Source organism: Gallus gallus, chromosome 9 (assembly GCF_016699485.2).
Source record: "Gallus gallus isolate bGalGal1 chromosome 9, bGalGal1.mat.broiler.GRCg7b, whole genome shotgun sequence".
In the NCBI taxonomy this organism is placed as follows: Eukaryota; Metazoa; Chordata; class Aves; order Galliformes; family Phasianidae; genus Gallus; species Gallus gallus.
In genome coordinates, this window is record NC_052540.1 from 10,581,828 (window position 1) to 10,598,820 (window position 16,993).

Consider the following 16,993-nt stretch of genomic DNA (forward strand, 5'->3'; position numbering starts at 1 on the left):
AGCAGCGGTGGGCGGGAACGGCGCGCGCCCGCTGCGTGGTGAGGGGCGGGCGGGGCCTCGCGGCGATGCGAACTGCGCCGTTCCGGGCAGGCTGTACCCCGCGGGCGGACAGCGAGCGTCTCTCACTGGGACCGCAGCTGGGGAAGGCAACGCACACGGCGGCCTCAGCGCCGACCTCTCGACCCCGACCCGCCCGGCGCAGAAGGGCGGGAGGGCGGAGACATGAGGGGCGCTCGGTCCCGCCCCCCGCCCCTCCCTCAGCGCGCGCACGGACCCCGCGAGCCCCGCCTCCCGCCGTCTGCGAGAGCGCGCGAGGACGGGACGTCACTCGCAGCCCCAGGTGGGCGGGGGCGGCGGCGGGAGGAGGCCCCGCGGGAGGGGCGGCGGGAGGAGGCCCGCGGCGGCGGCTGTGGCGGGGCTCCTCCCTCGGGGGCGTGGCCTCGTTCGCGGGCGTGGCCTCGCGGGCCGGCGGGCCGCTGGCGCCTCCCCCTCTCCCCTCCCCTCCCCCGCCCGCCGTCCCCTCAGTAACTTGGCCGCCTTTTATCGGGCGGGCGGCGAGGCGCGGAGTTTAGTGGTGCCGGAGACGCGGCGCGGAGGAAGGGAGGGCGGCGGGGGCCCGGCGCGGCCGGGACGATGCTGCGGCTGGTGTCGCTGAAGTTGGGGCGGCTGTACCGCTACGTGAAGCTGGCGGTGCTGGGCAGCCTGGCGGCGGCGCTGGTGCTGAACACGCACTCGCTGCTGGCCTCGCTGCAGCGCAACGAGCTGGCGGAGCGGCGCTTCCTGCAGCTCAATAAGTGCCCGGCCTGCTGGGGCACCAGCTGGTGCCGCAAGTTCCTCAACGGGCAGCTGCGCCTGGAGAGCTGGGGCCGCCTGCGCCTCTTCGACTTCTTCAACGTGAAGAACGTGTACTTCGCGCGCTACGGGGAGCCCCGCGAGGGCAGCCGCCGCGTCGTGCTGAAGCGCCTGGGCTCGGCGCAGGAGCTGGCCGACATCGACGCCAAGATCTGCCGGCGCGCCACCGGCAGGGGGCGCTGCGACCTGCTGCAGGCGCTGCACGCCACCGAGTTCGCCAGCCTGAACGGCGACGTGCGGCTGCTCACCCCCGACGCCGTGGAGGGCTGGTCCGACCTGGTGCACTGCCCCTCGCAGCGCCTGCTCGACCGCCTGGTGCGCCGCTACGCCGAGACCAAGGACTCGGGCAGCTTCCTGCTGCGCAACCTGAAGGACTCGGAGCGCATGCAGCTCCTCATCACCCTCGCCTTCAACCCCGAACCGCTGGTGCTGCAGGTGAGCGGCCGGCAGGCGGGAGGGGGGCCGGGAGCGGCCGCTGGGCCGGGGGCGCCTCGGGGCGTCGTCCTCCTTGTCCTCGGCTCAGCGCGGGGCGGTGGTGCGGGCTGTGGTGCTGCGGGGCCGGGATTGCCGGCGGCGGTGGGGTCAGCGTGGCGTAGCGCTGCTGTGCTCCCCTTGTACGAAGCTGAGCCGCGCTGCCTTGTGTTCTTCTCGGAGCTAAATACAGAAGTTGCTTTTTTGGTAGTAAAAAATGTGTATTTCCTAGCTGAAAGGTGGAGCAACAAATTATGTAGCGTTCACTTCTCAGCAGTTGTGCTTCCTTTGCTCTTTATTTAAGAGCACTGGTGACGTGCTGTTACGCACTGGTAGGCAAACAGGTATACTTCGGTATGTCAGCTAAATTTTGTATTTCATTCATGTTTTTAGGTCAGAAGTTGACGATATACCATTGCATTCTGTGGCACCATCCAGCTGCACATACCTGCTTGTGTCTGGCAGCCTCCCCTTGCCTTATATTTTGGCTTTTAGCTCTGTCAGGGATCTCCAGGCCTGCCCTCGCTGCACACGCTGGGCTCAGAGCTGTGCTGTCTGGCTGCTGAGCTGCACGCACTTCTAACTGACGTATTCCAAAGAGAATATTTGCAAGCATGTGTGACGGCATGGCTGTGTGACTGCTGTTAGATACATCCACTTTTTTCCCTACTGAGGAAGCTAAAAAACTTCCAGCGCCCAAAAAGCAGGGCTCCAGGCTTTGCCTCCAGCACCTTCATTTATTGGTCCATTTCAAGAGAGGGCATTTATGAACTGTGTTTAATTAAAAGTATATTTCAGGGTAGCCTGCTTCCCTTCAGCCTTTCTATCTACAGCACTTGATTTGTTTCTCCCCGCAGTTCCCAGCTTGCTTTTCAGGGCACAGAATGCACAGTGTGCCGGTGCTCCTCTGAGCGTAGTAAGGAAACTCCACATAAAACAGAGAGTGCAGATTATTGCCTTACTTTGCTGAGTGTATTTGGAAGTCATTTGGGAATCACGTTGTTTTGGCTGTGCTTCATTCAACGTAGAGTGTTGGCTTTGAGCACGTGTTCCAGCACAATGATTGTACACCTAGATGGCTGCAAAAAGCTTCTTTGTAAAGAGGTTCTCTTCTGCAAAAAGAGTATGCTTCTCTGAAATTTGCAGGGGCGATGCAGTCCTTAGAGGTGAAGGAGATGGCACAGTTGTGTCTCTGACTGTTGTGGGCTGGGTCCCAGGCAGTGGGCAGCACTGGTTCGTTTATATCAGCTCTTTACTAAGGTGTAGATGAGCCTTCAGGTTTTTAGGCAAACCTACTGAAGAGATGAAAAACCTCTTCGTGTGGAGCTTAAGGAGTGCTTTGCTCACCATTTGTCTTACTGAAAGTGCTGCTGAGAGCAGAGCAGGTCACATTGGTGGAAAGCAAGGCAATCCTTGCCACTCCGCTATGTGGTACGGTTCTGTCACCTCTAATCAAATGAGAAGTGTTCCACAGGGTATTGGAAATGTTGGTAGGTGGGTGTACCCTGGAAAACATTCTAGGGCAACTTCAGACCAGCTTTGTGTGTTGCAAAACTTTGTAAAGTTAATGTATTCTGCGGAGCCGCATTCAGCAGCTTTGATGATGGGTACTGAAGGTTTGAATGCCTTCCTTCAATCGGGAGTAAAGTATCTTCCATGTGTAAACCTGAATCAATTTTTCTCCTTTATACCCTGTGTCACACACAACTCCTTTCCCAGCCTCTACCAGGGGAGTGCGTTATACACAACTCTGTTATGCAGCTTTTGCAACAGCAAGATGCAGGGTGCTCTGTATGAGAGGTTATTTTCCAGAACTGATAAATGACTGTGGACTTTGCTTCCATTTATACATAAGATATGCGAAATGCTTCATGGCATACTTTCTGCATGATTGATGAAGGCAGATACTGGCATGGGAATGAGACCAGAGGCTTCTTCTAAAAGTCAGCTGCTTCCAAGAAAGCAAACCTGAGTGATATTCAGTGCTTTTAAGTTCTGTGTTATTTAATTTTAGCACCAACCAGATAGAAGCAGACAGTGACAGAAAAGTCCCTTTACTCATCTGTCAGAGCTAGTAACTTAAGGATTTTTTCATCAAAAACTTTTTTTTAAACCAGGGATTGGGATTTAAGCTTGAAGCCTAACGTTTGAAGCATGGTTGCTCCTGAGTGGCATTGCCCACAGAACCATATAGTTGCAATTGGTATAAAGCTTTTCCTGGAGTAAGCTTGCAGTTGGGTCTGTAACCTCCCCTGATATAAGAACGTAATGCTCTTCTGTTGTAAGGCTGCGAGCGGTAGTATAAAACACGGCAGTCTTGTGTAGATTACTTATTGCAGTCTTAAGATGCATATTTTTGATTGCTTTCATGTTACCATTTGTTAAGCAGTTGTATACTTGTATTCAGTGAAGATAAAGCCCCTTCTGGCATTCTGCTTCATAAAGCGGATGGAAGGATTACTTGGTGCAGTTTCTCTCCTTCCTAGTAATGACCTGCAGAACAGCACTCAGGCTCACAAGACTCAGAATGTAAGGTAGTTTATTTAAGGTGTATACACAGCACATGGGGGGGCTCTTACTGCCCTGGTTGTGCCACTAGTGGCTCTCAAGCAGTCATATTTATACCACACAATATGCACACTCATAATTCCACGAAGGAAGTAATGCTAACTCATTCTAGACAGTGGGTCGTACTATGCTAATTAATTCCACGAATGTCTTCTTGCTTTTCACTCCTTCTTGGACATGCACAGTGTATAGTCAAGTCTTTTTGAGTATGATTTCCTTCGTGGTGATTGGTCTGGTTTCTTATCTGAAGGCTTCAGATGTGGAATTCCAGGAGCTTCCTCCTTTGCGATGTGCTATTGATAAGCGAAAGCCTTGCCCCCTTTCTACCAAACTCCTCCCAAGCCCTGCCTATTCCTAGTAAACCACTCCCCAAACTCCACCTCTGAAGTAAGAGTTCTTCCCCCCTTTAATTTCTTATAAGGGGACCCCCCCACCTGTACCAATACAGGGGTCACCCTGTACATGCACAAGGTCTCTGCCTTCACTCATTAAGTTATTATTTTTTCCTTTTGTAGAGTCTCACTAAACTAGTCTCTTTCACCTTTTTCCATCTGAATTCGCATTCGAATGAAATAAGCCATATGTTAAAGGTTATGCATATCGTCTCTTAGAGCTTAGCATGTGAGTTCTCGTTTTTAATCAAAACCTGATGCACCTGAAGCAATACTTAATGTAAACATAGGCAACTCGTTCAGACAAGCAGCACCAGAAGTTGCTGTTGTTTGGATGCTGTGAGCAGGGAGCACATGTTGTCTCACACATAGAGCCCAGCAAGAAGATCCTGAGTCCTGTGCATAGAGACAGAGAGGAGAAGAGCAAGGCAGAGTGCTCGGGAAACTGACTGCTGTAACTGATGGAGCACTGCTGCTGAGCTGGGAAATTGCTTCGAAGTTAGAAAACTGTGTTTTCAGTAAAAATGGCTGTTTATCTAGTGAGATCGCGTGGCAAGCTGTGAAGGACACTTTACCCTTCTGCTGTCAAAACTGACCCGTATGTTCTCATAACTGCAGCGGTCCCAGCACAGATAGGGCTGGTCCTGCAGTGCTGCAGCTCTGGCTGCACAGCTAACAGGGCAGTGGGTTCACTCTTTTTCCAAAGGAAACTCACCCTATGCGAACTTTGCAGTTAAAAGTAAATAAAATGCTTGTAAGTCATGTGAGGGCTTGGGTTTTTTGTGTTGTTGTTTTTTTTTTTTTTTTTGTTGGCTGTATTTATTTACAGTTACAGCAGTTGGCTGTGAATGATAGGCAAAGTGCATTTCTGCAGCTTTTTCTCTGACCCTGCCCTAGCAGAAGGGTATCTTCTATCTTCTGTGGTTCTGGTCTAACTGTTGCTGCAGTGCCTTTCAGGCTTTTGTCATGGCTGAATTTTGGTGTTCTTTTTTGACAGATAATTACTATGTTAAATACCACATAGCGGTTTCAAGGCACTTATCCACACTACCTTTTGTATCCTATAATGAACCTCCGAGTATCTGATTCATTTCCTGGCTCATACAGATTTTTTGACACAGTAGTGCTCAGTGTTTAGTATTAACAGATAGTATCACAGAATCATTAAGGTTGGAAAAGACCACTTAGGTCGTGTCATGCAGCCCACCCCCACCATGCTGCTAGCTGAGTCCCTTAGTGCCACAACTGTTGAACAGTGAGATGCACTCAAATATGTTCAAATGCTGTGAGAACTTCAGATGAACATTAAATTATGTGGTATACAGTTGAGTAGTAAATAGTCTTCATTACACTCGCTAGCATTCACAAACACATGTGAATCCAGATCTTCTAAAATGCAAATCACGGCATGACAGAAGAAAGCAGCTGTTTTTAGACTGCTTTTTAACCTCCTTTGGATCTGAGAAGTTCTGTTGTGCAGTCTGATCTCCAGGTCTGCATGGCTCCAGAGCTGTACTTATTTGCCTTGGTGACTAATACAAGCACTACTTCTGTTTACACTGCAAAATCAACAGTGCTTGGTGAGAGAGAACTAATTCTTTTCCTTTGGAGGAGTAGCACATTACTGTGGTGGCTGTACCAGCTCATACCTGGGCAGGCACAGCTTAGCGAGATAATTCTAGCCAAGGTGTTATGGAGAGGTCCTTTGCCATCAGGCTCTTCAGAGTAATGGCAAGCAGGAAAAAGATTTCCCGTTGTGTTGCATACTTGCATCTCTTTTATTAATTTTATCATCTTTAAGGTGTAGCTCTTTGTGTATGTTACTGTCTTTATTTTAGACACAAAGCTGTATATAAAAATGGGTAGTGATGTACAGTGTCTTCTAGAGCGCTCCTGAAAATGAAAAGCTGTGTTTTTTAATGCTGCAGTAGAACAACTGCTCAAGTTCTCAATTGTCACAAACTGTTTCGGCTTTTTTTTTTTTTGAGACTTGATTATTAAGGTGAATTATACGCTTGATTATGATTAACTATTATTCTTTTATGTGTGTAATTCAGTGAGGTTTTGTGTTATTGCAGACTGCAGCCGGCCTTATCAGCCTCAAGCTGCTGAGCCTTTACTGCGGGATCCAATTCACAGCCCTGAGTGTTCAAAGCAGTGGCACATTTGTATATCTTTTTGTGTGTAGACAGATGGAAGTGAGGCAGACAAATGCATTAATAGTGTGTTTTATTCTTGAGTGAAATGATAAATTCACCATATTAATCCTTAATATTTCTTCTTAGACTACAGCTTTTTTTTGTTCTTTTTTAAAGACATAAGTGCAATATTATTCTTCGAGGGACAAAGTGCCCTTTGTTCCTTTGGCAGGGCTTGTTCAGTTTTGCTCAGTGAGATGTAGCTATTCAGGGCACAGAACAAACTTTTTGATGTCTGTCATGGGGAATGAAGGCATCAGGAGTTTTGTTGTATTTACTGTTTTCCATCTTTCTATCAGGAAATAATTCATATTGCTGTATGAGCAGAGTAAGTTAAGTTTTAATGTGAGAAAACTACTAAGCTACTTGTTAGTAGGTTTTCATATACAGCGCTATGTTTTTAAACACTGGGATGTAATTGTGGTTTTCACAGTGCTTATGTGCGCATTCAAAGATAAGATGTCAGTGGGTGCATTGGAGTTGTAGATTAATTTATCCGATAGATGTTTCTTGTGAGCAAGAGCATATTTAATCTTAATTGTCAAATGCCATTTTCTTATGTCTTCAAATAGCATGTTCAAGTACAAAGTGATCTGATCAAATATTTACGCTCCTAGCAGGTTGAGAATTAAAGTGAAACCTATGCTGTCTGTAGCTGTACCGAAGCGTGGGATTTCTGGCTGCTGTGTATTATGCTTCTGCTTCTCAGTGCTGCTTGTTCATGGAAACAGTGTTTAACAACCGTACAGTTTTGTGTTTGCCTCTTACTGGCTTTCAGAACGGCAATACATCTAAAAAAGTTAGCTGTGATCTTCAGCAGAAATGTGCTACTTTATTTTTTTTTTAAAGTATAAAAAGTTAAAAATCTCTACTTACAAAACAACAGGTCTGCTCTTCATTCCTGTCAAATTCATGGAGTGAATATAAAAGTACTGAATGGGGCACTTGTACATATTTTAATCCCCTTCTTCAGCTACTGGCCTGGGTAATGAAGTGTAGATGTGGCTGTTACGTGCCAGTTGGAAGGGAGCCGAAGCGGAGATGTTGTTTGTACATGTGCAGATGTTGGCAGGATTCCCTGTACTTCTGATGTCAAAAGATCTTTTTGTTGCCACAGAGTTATAAATACATCTGTGTAACAGTATGGCAAGCAGTATTGTTTGGGAAGCTTATTTCTAAATAAGTAAAACTGCTCCAAGAATTTCTTCTGTGAGACAAAATTTAGCGTATGCAACACAAAGAGCATAGTAGATGTGTTTTGAAGGTAAGCGTACCTATGTGGATAATGCTATACTTCTGAAATCTGTTTAATCCATTATATAAATCCCTGCTACTGATGGGAAGTAGTCCTTTTAGCTCTTCCTCTTTTCTGCACCTGGCTATTCAGGCCTGCCTCCATCTGTTTTTCAGTACTAGGGTGATGTCATGAACTGAATCTGCCTGCTGGTCCAACTGAGCATCAGCCCAGCAAGTACCAGCTGCATTGGTTTCCTTGGAAAGCAAAGGGGGGGTTTGAAGTGACAGTACTTAATGGACTGGGAGGAATATGCACCTTTCCTTTTGATGGAGACATGACCTTTGCCATGATCAGCTCTTGCTGATTGAACTTGTATTTGGGAAGAGAGGCATAAGCAAACAGCAGGACTGGAATATAGGAGAGGAGAGCGGTAGAAAAGAGAAGGGGTAGAGTGGTACAAAATCATAACTAAATGAAAAGATTTAGGTATAATTGCTGTAGTGGTTGAACTGTAACAGTAGCTGCATTGAGTGCTGCTAAAATGAAGCAACATGAAAATTTTGTGTTAGTTTATATCACTTGTGTTGATAGAGAAGCAGGTCAATTTTCTCCAATTCAAGGTACAAATTAGTTTTTATAAGAGTAGTCTACAGATAGTAGACTTGTATGCTTGCAGGATAGGTAGAGCAGGTTTGGGCTTTCAATCCTAAGCTGTCAGGATTTGTCTTGGTTAATACAAGCAGTCAGTACTTAGAACTTGCTGTCTTGCCCCTTGATCCCACTCACTGGAAGGAAAAACGCACTGAGAGTTCCCTACAGGTTATCACTTTGCACCAACTCCTTGTTGCTTCTTTTTGAGTGAAATGATGTGTTCCTTTGTAAGCAATATCATGTGATAGATAACAGCTGTTTCTATCACTGTACAATACAAAGATGCATTGGGGCTTGTTTTGATCCAGGGCTGAATATAGTAATGATAAAAGTACCTGAAGTGTTGTTTTGAAGGCATTTCTTGGTACACATTTTCATTATGTCGGTCTGTTTGTGGAATAAGAAAGGAAATATTTACTTGTTGGAATGTTACTGTTACTGGTGTGCTGTTTTTTTTTTAACCACAAAACCAAAACCCATTCTTCTAGTGGTGTGTGTCACTTGATTTGCCCTGAACTGGTGAGTGTTTGCATGTAACTCGTCACCTTCATGAATTTCCCTGAAGCTGCAGATGAAAAGCTGAAGACTGGATAATGTCACCCATATTGCGTAACAGATTCAGTTAGTGAGAGAGGTTTAATTCTGCTCAATTACATGTTATCATAGCTTGAAAGCAATCGTACTAGCCTTAAACATATCAAATTAGTTCTGTAGCATCCTCAGGGCTTTTCATGACTAGGTTTATCTCTGTGAATAGCACAAGTGATCAAAACAGAGCACAAGTCCAGATACTTAGGCTTTCAGCCTGTTCTGTTACTAACATGGATTAGATGCCCTTTTGACCAAGTAAGAAAGAGCTGTCTTAAGATTTTTATGATATGTAAGTGTTCAAAGGCAGAGTAAAAGTTCTTCTTTGTAATGGCAAATAGTTATTTCTTCTAAAATTGTCTTCTATACTTGCCATTGCAATTGTGGAAGTTGACAAAATGGGTGAATTATACATTTTATGATGTTAATTTTTTTAATGTGTACCATAGATACAAGATTGACAACAGAAGTTTCCTTGAAAATTCTGTAAAGGGTGTCTTGAGCCTTGTGGGCACACTGCAATTTCTAAATATTTGAAATTAGTGTATACTTTTAAAGAAGTCCTGAGTGCACAGCATTTAACATTAAACTTAATGTTTTTGTGGTTTGTTCTAATCCATAATGCAGACGATATCTTTTAATGCTAGTCTGCTTATATTGAAGCTTTAGGGTGCATTCAGCATAACTGAAATATGAAATATGCTGTCTCTTTCAGTACTAGTAGTGTACAATTACTGTTTTTCATATTAACATCAAGAAAGCTACTAATCTTGTTTTTATATCATTTTGTGTGTTTTTGTGTAATACACATACAGAGTATACATGTAGGAATTAATCAAGAGGTAGCTTGTTAAGGACTACTAGAGGTGTAAAACCCTAATCTTTCTTTTATACCTTAATCTGTTCTGTAATCCTTTCTGTGAAATCTTCAAGTGAGAGGATCCTCAGAGGGAATCCAATCAACTGGGGAAAATGGGAAGGGGGGAAGAGCAGAAATGAGGAGATGCATCTTGCTCGTTCTGCTAGGTTATCAAAAAGAGAAGTTTTAATTAAAAAGAGCAGAAACAAAATCATACTTTCAGGGAGTGTACTTGTTAGTACAGTGGCCGTAGATGTAGTGTCAAAGGTAGTTGGAGGAAGTATGCGTATAGATACCTGTATGAGAAGCTTGATAATGTTTTATCAGGTCTTTCAAATCTTTCCTCTCTAACAGCCAAGCAACACTTCTTGCTCAAATATATTGTCATGTTTTTTTCTTTCCCTTGAAAACTTAAAAGTATGTGGAAATGAATTTATTGCTAGTGTAGCTGTACATTCACAGGTGTCTCTTCTAGATTTTATCAAACAGCCTACTAAAGTATAAGCTGTTTTGTTTTAATGAAAATTTCAAAAACATCTTTTTGTGTCTAGAGTTTCCCATCTGATGAGGGTTGGCCATTTGCGAAGTACTTAGGAGCGTGTGGAAGAATGGTGGCTGTCAATTACGTTGGAGAAGAGCTATGGAGTTATTTTAACGCACCATGGGAGAAACGAGTGGATCTGGCCTGGCAGCTAATGGAAATAGCTGAGCAGCTGACTAATAATGACTTTGAATTTGCACTCTACCTCCTCGACGTCAGCTTTGACAACTTTGCAGTTGGACCAAGAGATGGGAAAGTCATCATTGTGGATGCAGAAAATGTTCTGGTAGCAGACAAAAGGTTAATCAGACAGAGTAAGTTTCGTTTATTTTTCTCTCCCCTTACCTCACCCACCTCCATGTTTTTTCTTCTTTCTCTCTGAGTGCGATATTATGTGCATGTGCTTTAAAAAAAAGCTAGCTTTACAAGTAGACTATAAATTAATAAATTAGATTTCTTCTACAGTTATGTTACGAATTAGCTTGACCAGTTGTTCAGTGTTATGAAGCTTTGAGTTTACCTGAAGTTGATTGATATGCACTTTTTTTTTAGCCTGCTTCTATTTCAGTTGCTCATGTAGGTGCTCTGTAATAATGGAATTGAAGGATTGGGTAATTTGAGTTTTAATGCTCTTTCCAAATTTGAATAGTGAAAAACTTGTTCAGCTTTGTGTTGACTGTAAAAGCTCAAAGCAGCAGCAGCACGAGATGTTTGACAAAGTGGCATTGCATTGAGGTTTTTGCTTCTTCTGAGCTTATGGGGAAAACTTCACAAAACTAAGGGCTGGAGACACCAAATGTGAAACCCTGGGCTCTACAAAACCTTATGGCAGTCATCAAAGTGATTCTACTTTTGCTTTGGGTATTTTGGGCTTGGCTTGTTTGTTTGTTCACCCATACCCCTCTGGGTTTGCAAGTGGATTTCTTATTACGCATTTTCAGAGAGCTTGCGTAAAAGTTGTCTGAGTCCATCAAGAAAACATTTTCATGTACTGAACATAGAGTACATTTACTTCGGTATTCATGACTACGCAAACATACTTTCCTGTTCTTTTCCTCTCCTCTTAATGTTAGGTGAGACCTAACTTTTGTAGCATGTCTGAATTGTTCAGTCACAGAGATGGCCAAATGAACAATGACAAAGCTGATGGGTGCATTGTGTATTGTGCTCTTGATACCCTCTCTTTCCTCCTCTCACTTGGTTTTTTTTAACTGTCTCCTTATTTCACAGATAAACCTGAAAACTGGGATGTATGGTATGAAAGCAAATTTGATGACTGTGATAAAGAAGCTTGTCTGTCCTTCTCAAAAGAGATTCTTTGTGCTCGTGTCACTGTGGACCACAATTATTATGCTGTTTGTCAGAACCTTTTATCGAGACATGCCACGTGGCGTGGCACTTCCGGAGGACTACTTCATGACCCCCCAGCTGACATTGCCAAAGATGGCCGGCTTGAGGCCTTGCTGGATGAGTGTGCCAACCCAAAGAAGCGATATGGCAGATTCCAAGCAGCAAAGGAACTGCGTGAATACCTTGCACAACTCAGTAACAATGTGAGGTAGTCCACAATGAAAATCTTTTGCAACACTGGCTAAAACACTATTGCAAAGACACGTACAGTGAAGTCTTGAACTTGTGTGTTCAAAAGAGAAAATGAAGAAGTGAAACTAATTTATTGGTTTTCTAAATACCATAAAGATTTTGTGGTATTGTAATGTTCCTTTGCAAACAGACAAGGTACTTACTGAAGAAAAACTTGAGCTATTACTGACTCTTCTCCTAAACTGTTTAAAAGGGAGTAGGTCAAAAAAGACTGTGATAGTTTAATTGACAGCTTGTGTGTCAAAGGGTACTTTATGTAAAATTGCATTGGTGTCACAGTTATGTGAAACTGATGTTTTTACTTGGAAAGTCAAGTTAGACCGGCCTGTTTTAAAGGCCTTTTTCCTGACATGGTCTCATTTTTGTGTTCTGTTTTTTTTTTTAAACACCCTGAAGTGGCATTTACTTACAGGTAAATATAGCTGTCTGCATTGTTTCAAGTTTAACAGGCTTTCATGTTAATGCTGTGCAGTACATTCCTACTGTGAGTGCAGGATTCCCATGTTTACTGTCTAATTTTAGAGGGTTTTACACAGTAGTTTACTACGCTTAGATTTTTTTTAAAGTTACTTTAAACTCAGATGTCATTTGAATTAACACTTGTTTGATGTCTTTTGTAGTTCTGCCATTGGAGATTTCACTTCATGTAATTACTGTACAAAATTCTTATCCTTAATACCAGTACATTCACGTGACTGTTCTTCAGAAAATCATGGTATGAGCAAACCTTCATTTAGCAGGCATTCTTTGTGAATTAAGGAAAGACTAATATAAAAAAAATTGTGTTAATTGAAATTGGGGATAGAAGCTTGACTAAAAATAAAAATGTGCTACTCCAGAGTAGTTGAGCAAAAACCAAAGAAATTGGTTTTGTCTATCCATTCCTCAACTATTGTAGGGGAAAAAAATACTACCCTGAAGGTAATAATTCTTAAAATTCAGATTTCCATGGTTGTTCCTTACTGTTTAAAGAGCTTCTAAAACTAAGTGCTTATAGTAGAAGAAAACCCTAATTTGAATAAATATGTGCAGAAGGATAGCAATTTGCTTCACATCGTTACCAACTCTGTTTAATTCAAGTATAGCAAAGTTTACTGGATATTCATCTCTTGGTTTACCAGCTATGTTGATAAAACAAGATCCACTCTGGACATGTTTTCTTGAACTAAGTTTGTCTATTTCCAGTGCAGTTAAAACTGATGAAGTGTGTAAATCTGAAGTTGTTCTGATAAATTAATGTTTTTTATAAAAACCTCACATCCTGCTACAGGATCTTACTTCAAAGCTTGCTTTTCACTGTATTATTTAATCATAATTTTTTTTTTTTACTACTACAAAATGCATCACTTTCCTGAAGTCATATTCATAAAACAGTGTTCTTAAGAAAATATATGCATGTTACTTCTGGTAACAGTAATGAAGAAAACTAACATTTCTTAAATGTTTGTATAAGATAATGTTTCATGCAAGCTAAAAATTCTGAGCAAGATTGTATGTATGGTGATTTTTCAAGAACCAAGTCAGTGTGCTATTCATACAGCATTGAGAGACTGATGGAAATTGTTGCTTTACCAAATTGCTGCAAGTGCAGAGTGAGGGAAGTAGTGAACTCATGGGTCCTTCTTTCTCAAAGCTTAAGAATTGTTGTCATCTAAGGATGCAGAACGCTTTTGATTTCTTAGATGACTATTAAGGATATGTTAGTGTCCTAAATTCTCACTTTAAATCATCTTTGCTTATATAGTCTAATTTCCTCCCTAGGTCTTGTCTTAATTGTCTTCTGAAGTTGGAAGGACCAATGCAAGTTGTGGTTTTTCATTTCTGTCCTCCCGTCGTTTAAAGTCTGTTTTACTTGCTGTGACGTAAGCTGTCAGAGCATTCATATAATTTTGCATCATAAAATGCTCTTGTTTGAGGAAACTAGACTAGCATTGGGTAATGCTACACTACCATAAAAGCCTTGACTTATCACTAACGGTGATTTTATTTTTTTAATTTTTATTAAACCATCCACCACGTTTCCCAGTGAGAGAGTGGAGTGCGACTGTTCCGGTTTTAAAAGAAACAAACACTACCAGCTCTGGTTACTACTTGAGGCAGTTCTGTCACTGCTAGAACGTCCTGTCAGCTTTGTTTTGGGATTTAGTTCCCTCAGAAACAAGTCAATGAAGTAGATTATAAAAGGAATTTGGAACTTTAAAGAGGAGGGGAAAAAATAAAATACTACAGGGAAAACATTGTGGAGAGCAATAAATTTTGGTCAGTTTGCACCTATCAGATATTTATTGTACAATAACGATTTATATTTTTAGTCATTGCCCATTATTATTGATGAGCACGGTGAAATATTTTTGAATGAGGTGTTTGGGGTTTGTATGTGCATTACAATTGTCCTTTTGTACTGTAAGTTACTGTTTGATTGGAATATTTTATCAAAACTGTTTCCCTGTGCCTTTATATTACAAGAAAGTTGTTTCTGCAACTTCTAATGATATTAATAAAGAGTACTTTAAGAACCTCAACTCAGATGCTCACTTTCAGATCTGTCAGCCTTTTTTTGTTTGGTTTTTAAGATTGGCTTAGTCTTGAATTAAACAAAGCACTCATTCTTTGTACTGTTGTGGGATGCTTTGTAGTTATCAGTGACGGCAGCTCAGAACATCGTTCTCCCGCTCCCTACTCTTCTAACAGATTGTTTGATTGAAAGCATTAATGATCTGTCAGAAATGTTTTCCTTTTTAAGATTATTGTAAGTAGGACTCATTGTCTTGGAAACAACCTGACAAGCTGTACCCTCCTGTTTTATGGAATGAAAGATTGAATACTTTTATATCAAGTTGGTACCTTCCCTCTTTGTTTGAGGAACTTATTTTTCCTTGCCTTTGGAACAGTTTATATTGCTACTGACATGGACTTTTCAGTACAATATTTTAGCAGGTAATATAATATAAACACATAATTACTTTTGATGCTATGTATTTATTTACTCTGGATTTTTTCATAAGGCATTTGCATTTGAAACTAACACCTGCAGCAGTACTATTCTCTTCTGAATTTGTGTCTATAAATAATATGAACCCTCAAAAATATTTGAGGTTTTGATTTTTGGTTGCAATCCACCTGTCTCTCATCTTCAGGAACTGCAAACAATCAAATTGAAACTTGTGAATTTTCCAGCTCAGTCAGGATCATTAAATCTTGAGAAGAAACTGGCATGAACAGGTGCTGCTGCTTTTTCTTTCAGCAGTTTCTAGAGTATAATATGGTTTCATCCTGCTTGCCTTGAACTTAAAGTCATGCTATTTTCTCACCAGATACTTTTTCATCATGAGATTGCACAGAACAATAGGAGTTGAAAGGGACCTCTGGAGATCAAGTCCAGCCTCCCTCCTGAAGCAGGTTCCCTACAATAGGTTACATGGGGCAGCATCCAGGTGGGTTTTGAATTTCTCTAGAGAAGAAGTATCTACAACGTCCCTCACAGTAAAGAAGTTTTTCCTTGTGTTCATGCAAAACTTCTCCAGTTCCAGTTTGTCCCTGCTGCCCCTTGTTCTGTTGCTGGGAACCACTGAAAAGAGCCCACCATTGTCCACTTGACTCCTGCTTATTAGATGTGTATGAGCATTTATATGATCCCCTCTCACTGTTTTCCAGCCTGAACAGTCTCAGGTCTCAGCCTTTCCTCACAGAGGAGGAGCTGCAGGCCCCAGTCATTTCCACTGCCCTCCACTCTCCAGTAGTTCCGTGTCCTTCTTGAGCACAGGAGCTCAAACAGTAGTAAGCTTTTGCTTGATGCAGAATAGCCCTGTGCCTTTTCTTTGTAGAAAGCTTCTACAAAGGCTGTCTGTTTGTAGAGTGTGCAGGACTTTGTTAGGAGAATGAAAGACCCGTTGTTCTGGCAGCAGATTAGTCTGCTGTTGCCACTCTCGAAGTATGAGAATGTACCTGTTCTGTGTGGTTCAAAAGCTTGACAGACAGGAGGAACTCGAGTAATGTGCAGGTGCCACGAAGACTGACTTGCATGTTCAGGCCAGAGCAGGGAAGTTCTGACTTGAAAAGAAAGTGTCTAAGCTGTTTTCTGTATTTGCTGATTTAACTCCTGTCTTCTGAGAACTGAATATGAATGCAGAATATACTTCAAAGCAAAATGTACTGTTTAATATACAGCCTGAGTTCAGCTGCATATTACTTTTCGTAGGTCTGGGTTTCAAGTAGTGTGGCTGTTTGTCAAACTGTAATGTGCATCTTCCTATTCTAAACACAGTGCTGCTGTCTAGCTTTGATGTTCTTTGTGGAGGCTTAGCGTATCCATTTAGTGCATCATTGGTATAACCGTGGCTTAGCCAAATGGAAGCCTTCTGTCCTGATAAAGAAATGAGATTTACAAGTTTAGTGGATTTTTATCTTGGTTTTGTTGTGTTTTTTCCTCTCCACAAATAGTTCTGAAAATCCTCAAAATAGTTAAGCAGCTGATTTCGTTGCTGCCAACTGTTAACATAACTTAATTTTGACTTGGGTGTTTTCAACTTCTGTGGTTGTTGAGGCTGGAATGTCTAGTTCTGTAAAGTCTAATATGTATGCAGTTACGTCACGTGGACTTCAACAGATATTTTTTACAATATATTTTTAATAAGAAAACTGTCAGTTTTCTTGTGGGGATTTTTGATGTTTTTATTGTATTAAAAACTATTGCAAATCAGCTTACAGTTTCAATGTAGGAAAAGGGGTCTGGCTCCTTAGGCAGGCCTGATGTGGGCCATAAATATGATACAAATTTTGAGAGCAGAAAAAATCACAGGGATATTTCAAACTTGCTGACTTTGTGTTACCCCGTAGGAAATGAATCTACCAATAATGGGCCTTATTATTCCACCTCCTGTAGACTAACAAGAGCAATTCTGGTTGTTTATTTAGATACACTGATTTTGCAGACTATACCTCGAGATGGTTGAGCTTAATGTGGTCATACTTATTTGACTAAGGGTAAATTTTTAGCTCTGGCAGAGAGCAGATGTAGCTGTCAACAACTTCCAA

General features: G+C 42.2%; 1 protein-coding gene across 2 annotated transcripts; it reads left to right on the forward strand.

The window, feature by feature from the left end:
- Positions 1-523: 523 nt before the first annotated feature.
- DIPK2A (divergent protein kinase domain 2A) lies at positions 524-14,481 on the forward strand. Of its 2 annotated transcripts, none has more exons than XM_422591.7 (3): positions 524-1,287; positions 10,368-10,671; positions 11,588-14,481. In XM_422591.7, the coding sequence occupies exons 1-3, from the start codon at positions 634-636 to the stop codon at positions 11,917-11,919; spliced, it is 1,290 nt and encodes a 429-aa protein (XP_422591.2). In that variant the 5' UTR covers positions 524-633; the 3' UTR covers positions 11,920-14,481. The 2 variants fall into 2 exon arrangements, with proteins under 2 accessions (XP_422591.2, XP_040562006.1); XM_040706072.2 differs by lacking the exon at positions 524-1,287 and adding an exon at positions 4,338-7,745.
- Positions 14,482-16,993: the final 2,512 nt, after the last annotated feature.

Bases quoted from the DNA above. Each gene is read 5' to 3' on its own strand.
- DIPK2A (XM_422591.7), top strand. From the start codon at position 634: ATGCTGCGGCTGGTGTCGCTGAAGTTGGGGCGGCTGTACCGCTACGTG. The intron at 1,288-10,367 runs GTGAGCGGCCGG...TTTTGTGTCTAG, and splicing joins CCGAACCGCTGGTGCTGCAG to AGTTTCCCATCTGATGAGGG. The intron at 10,672-11,587 runs GTAAGTTTCGTT...CTTATTTCACAG, and splicing joins CAAAAGGTTAATCAGACAGA to ATAAACCTGAAAACTGGGAT.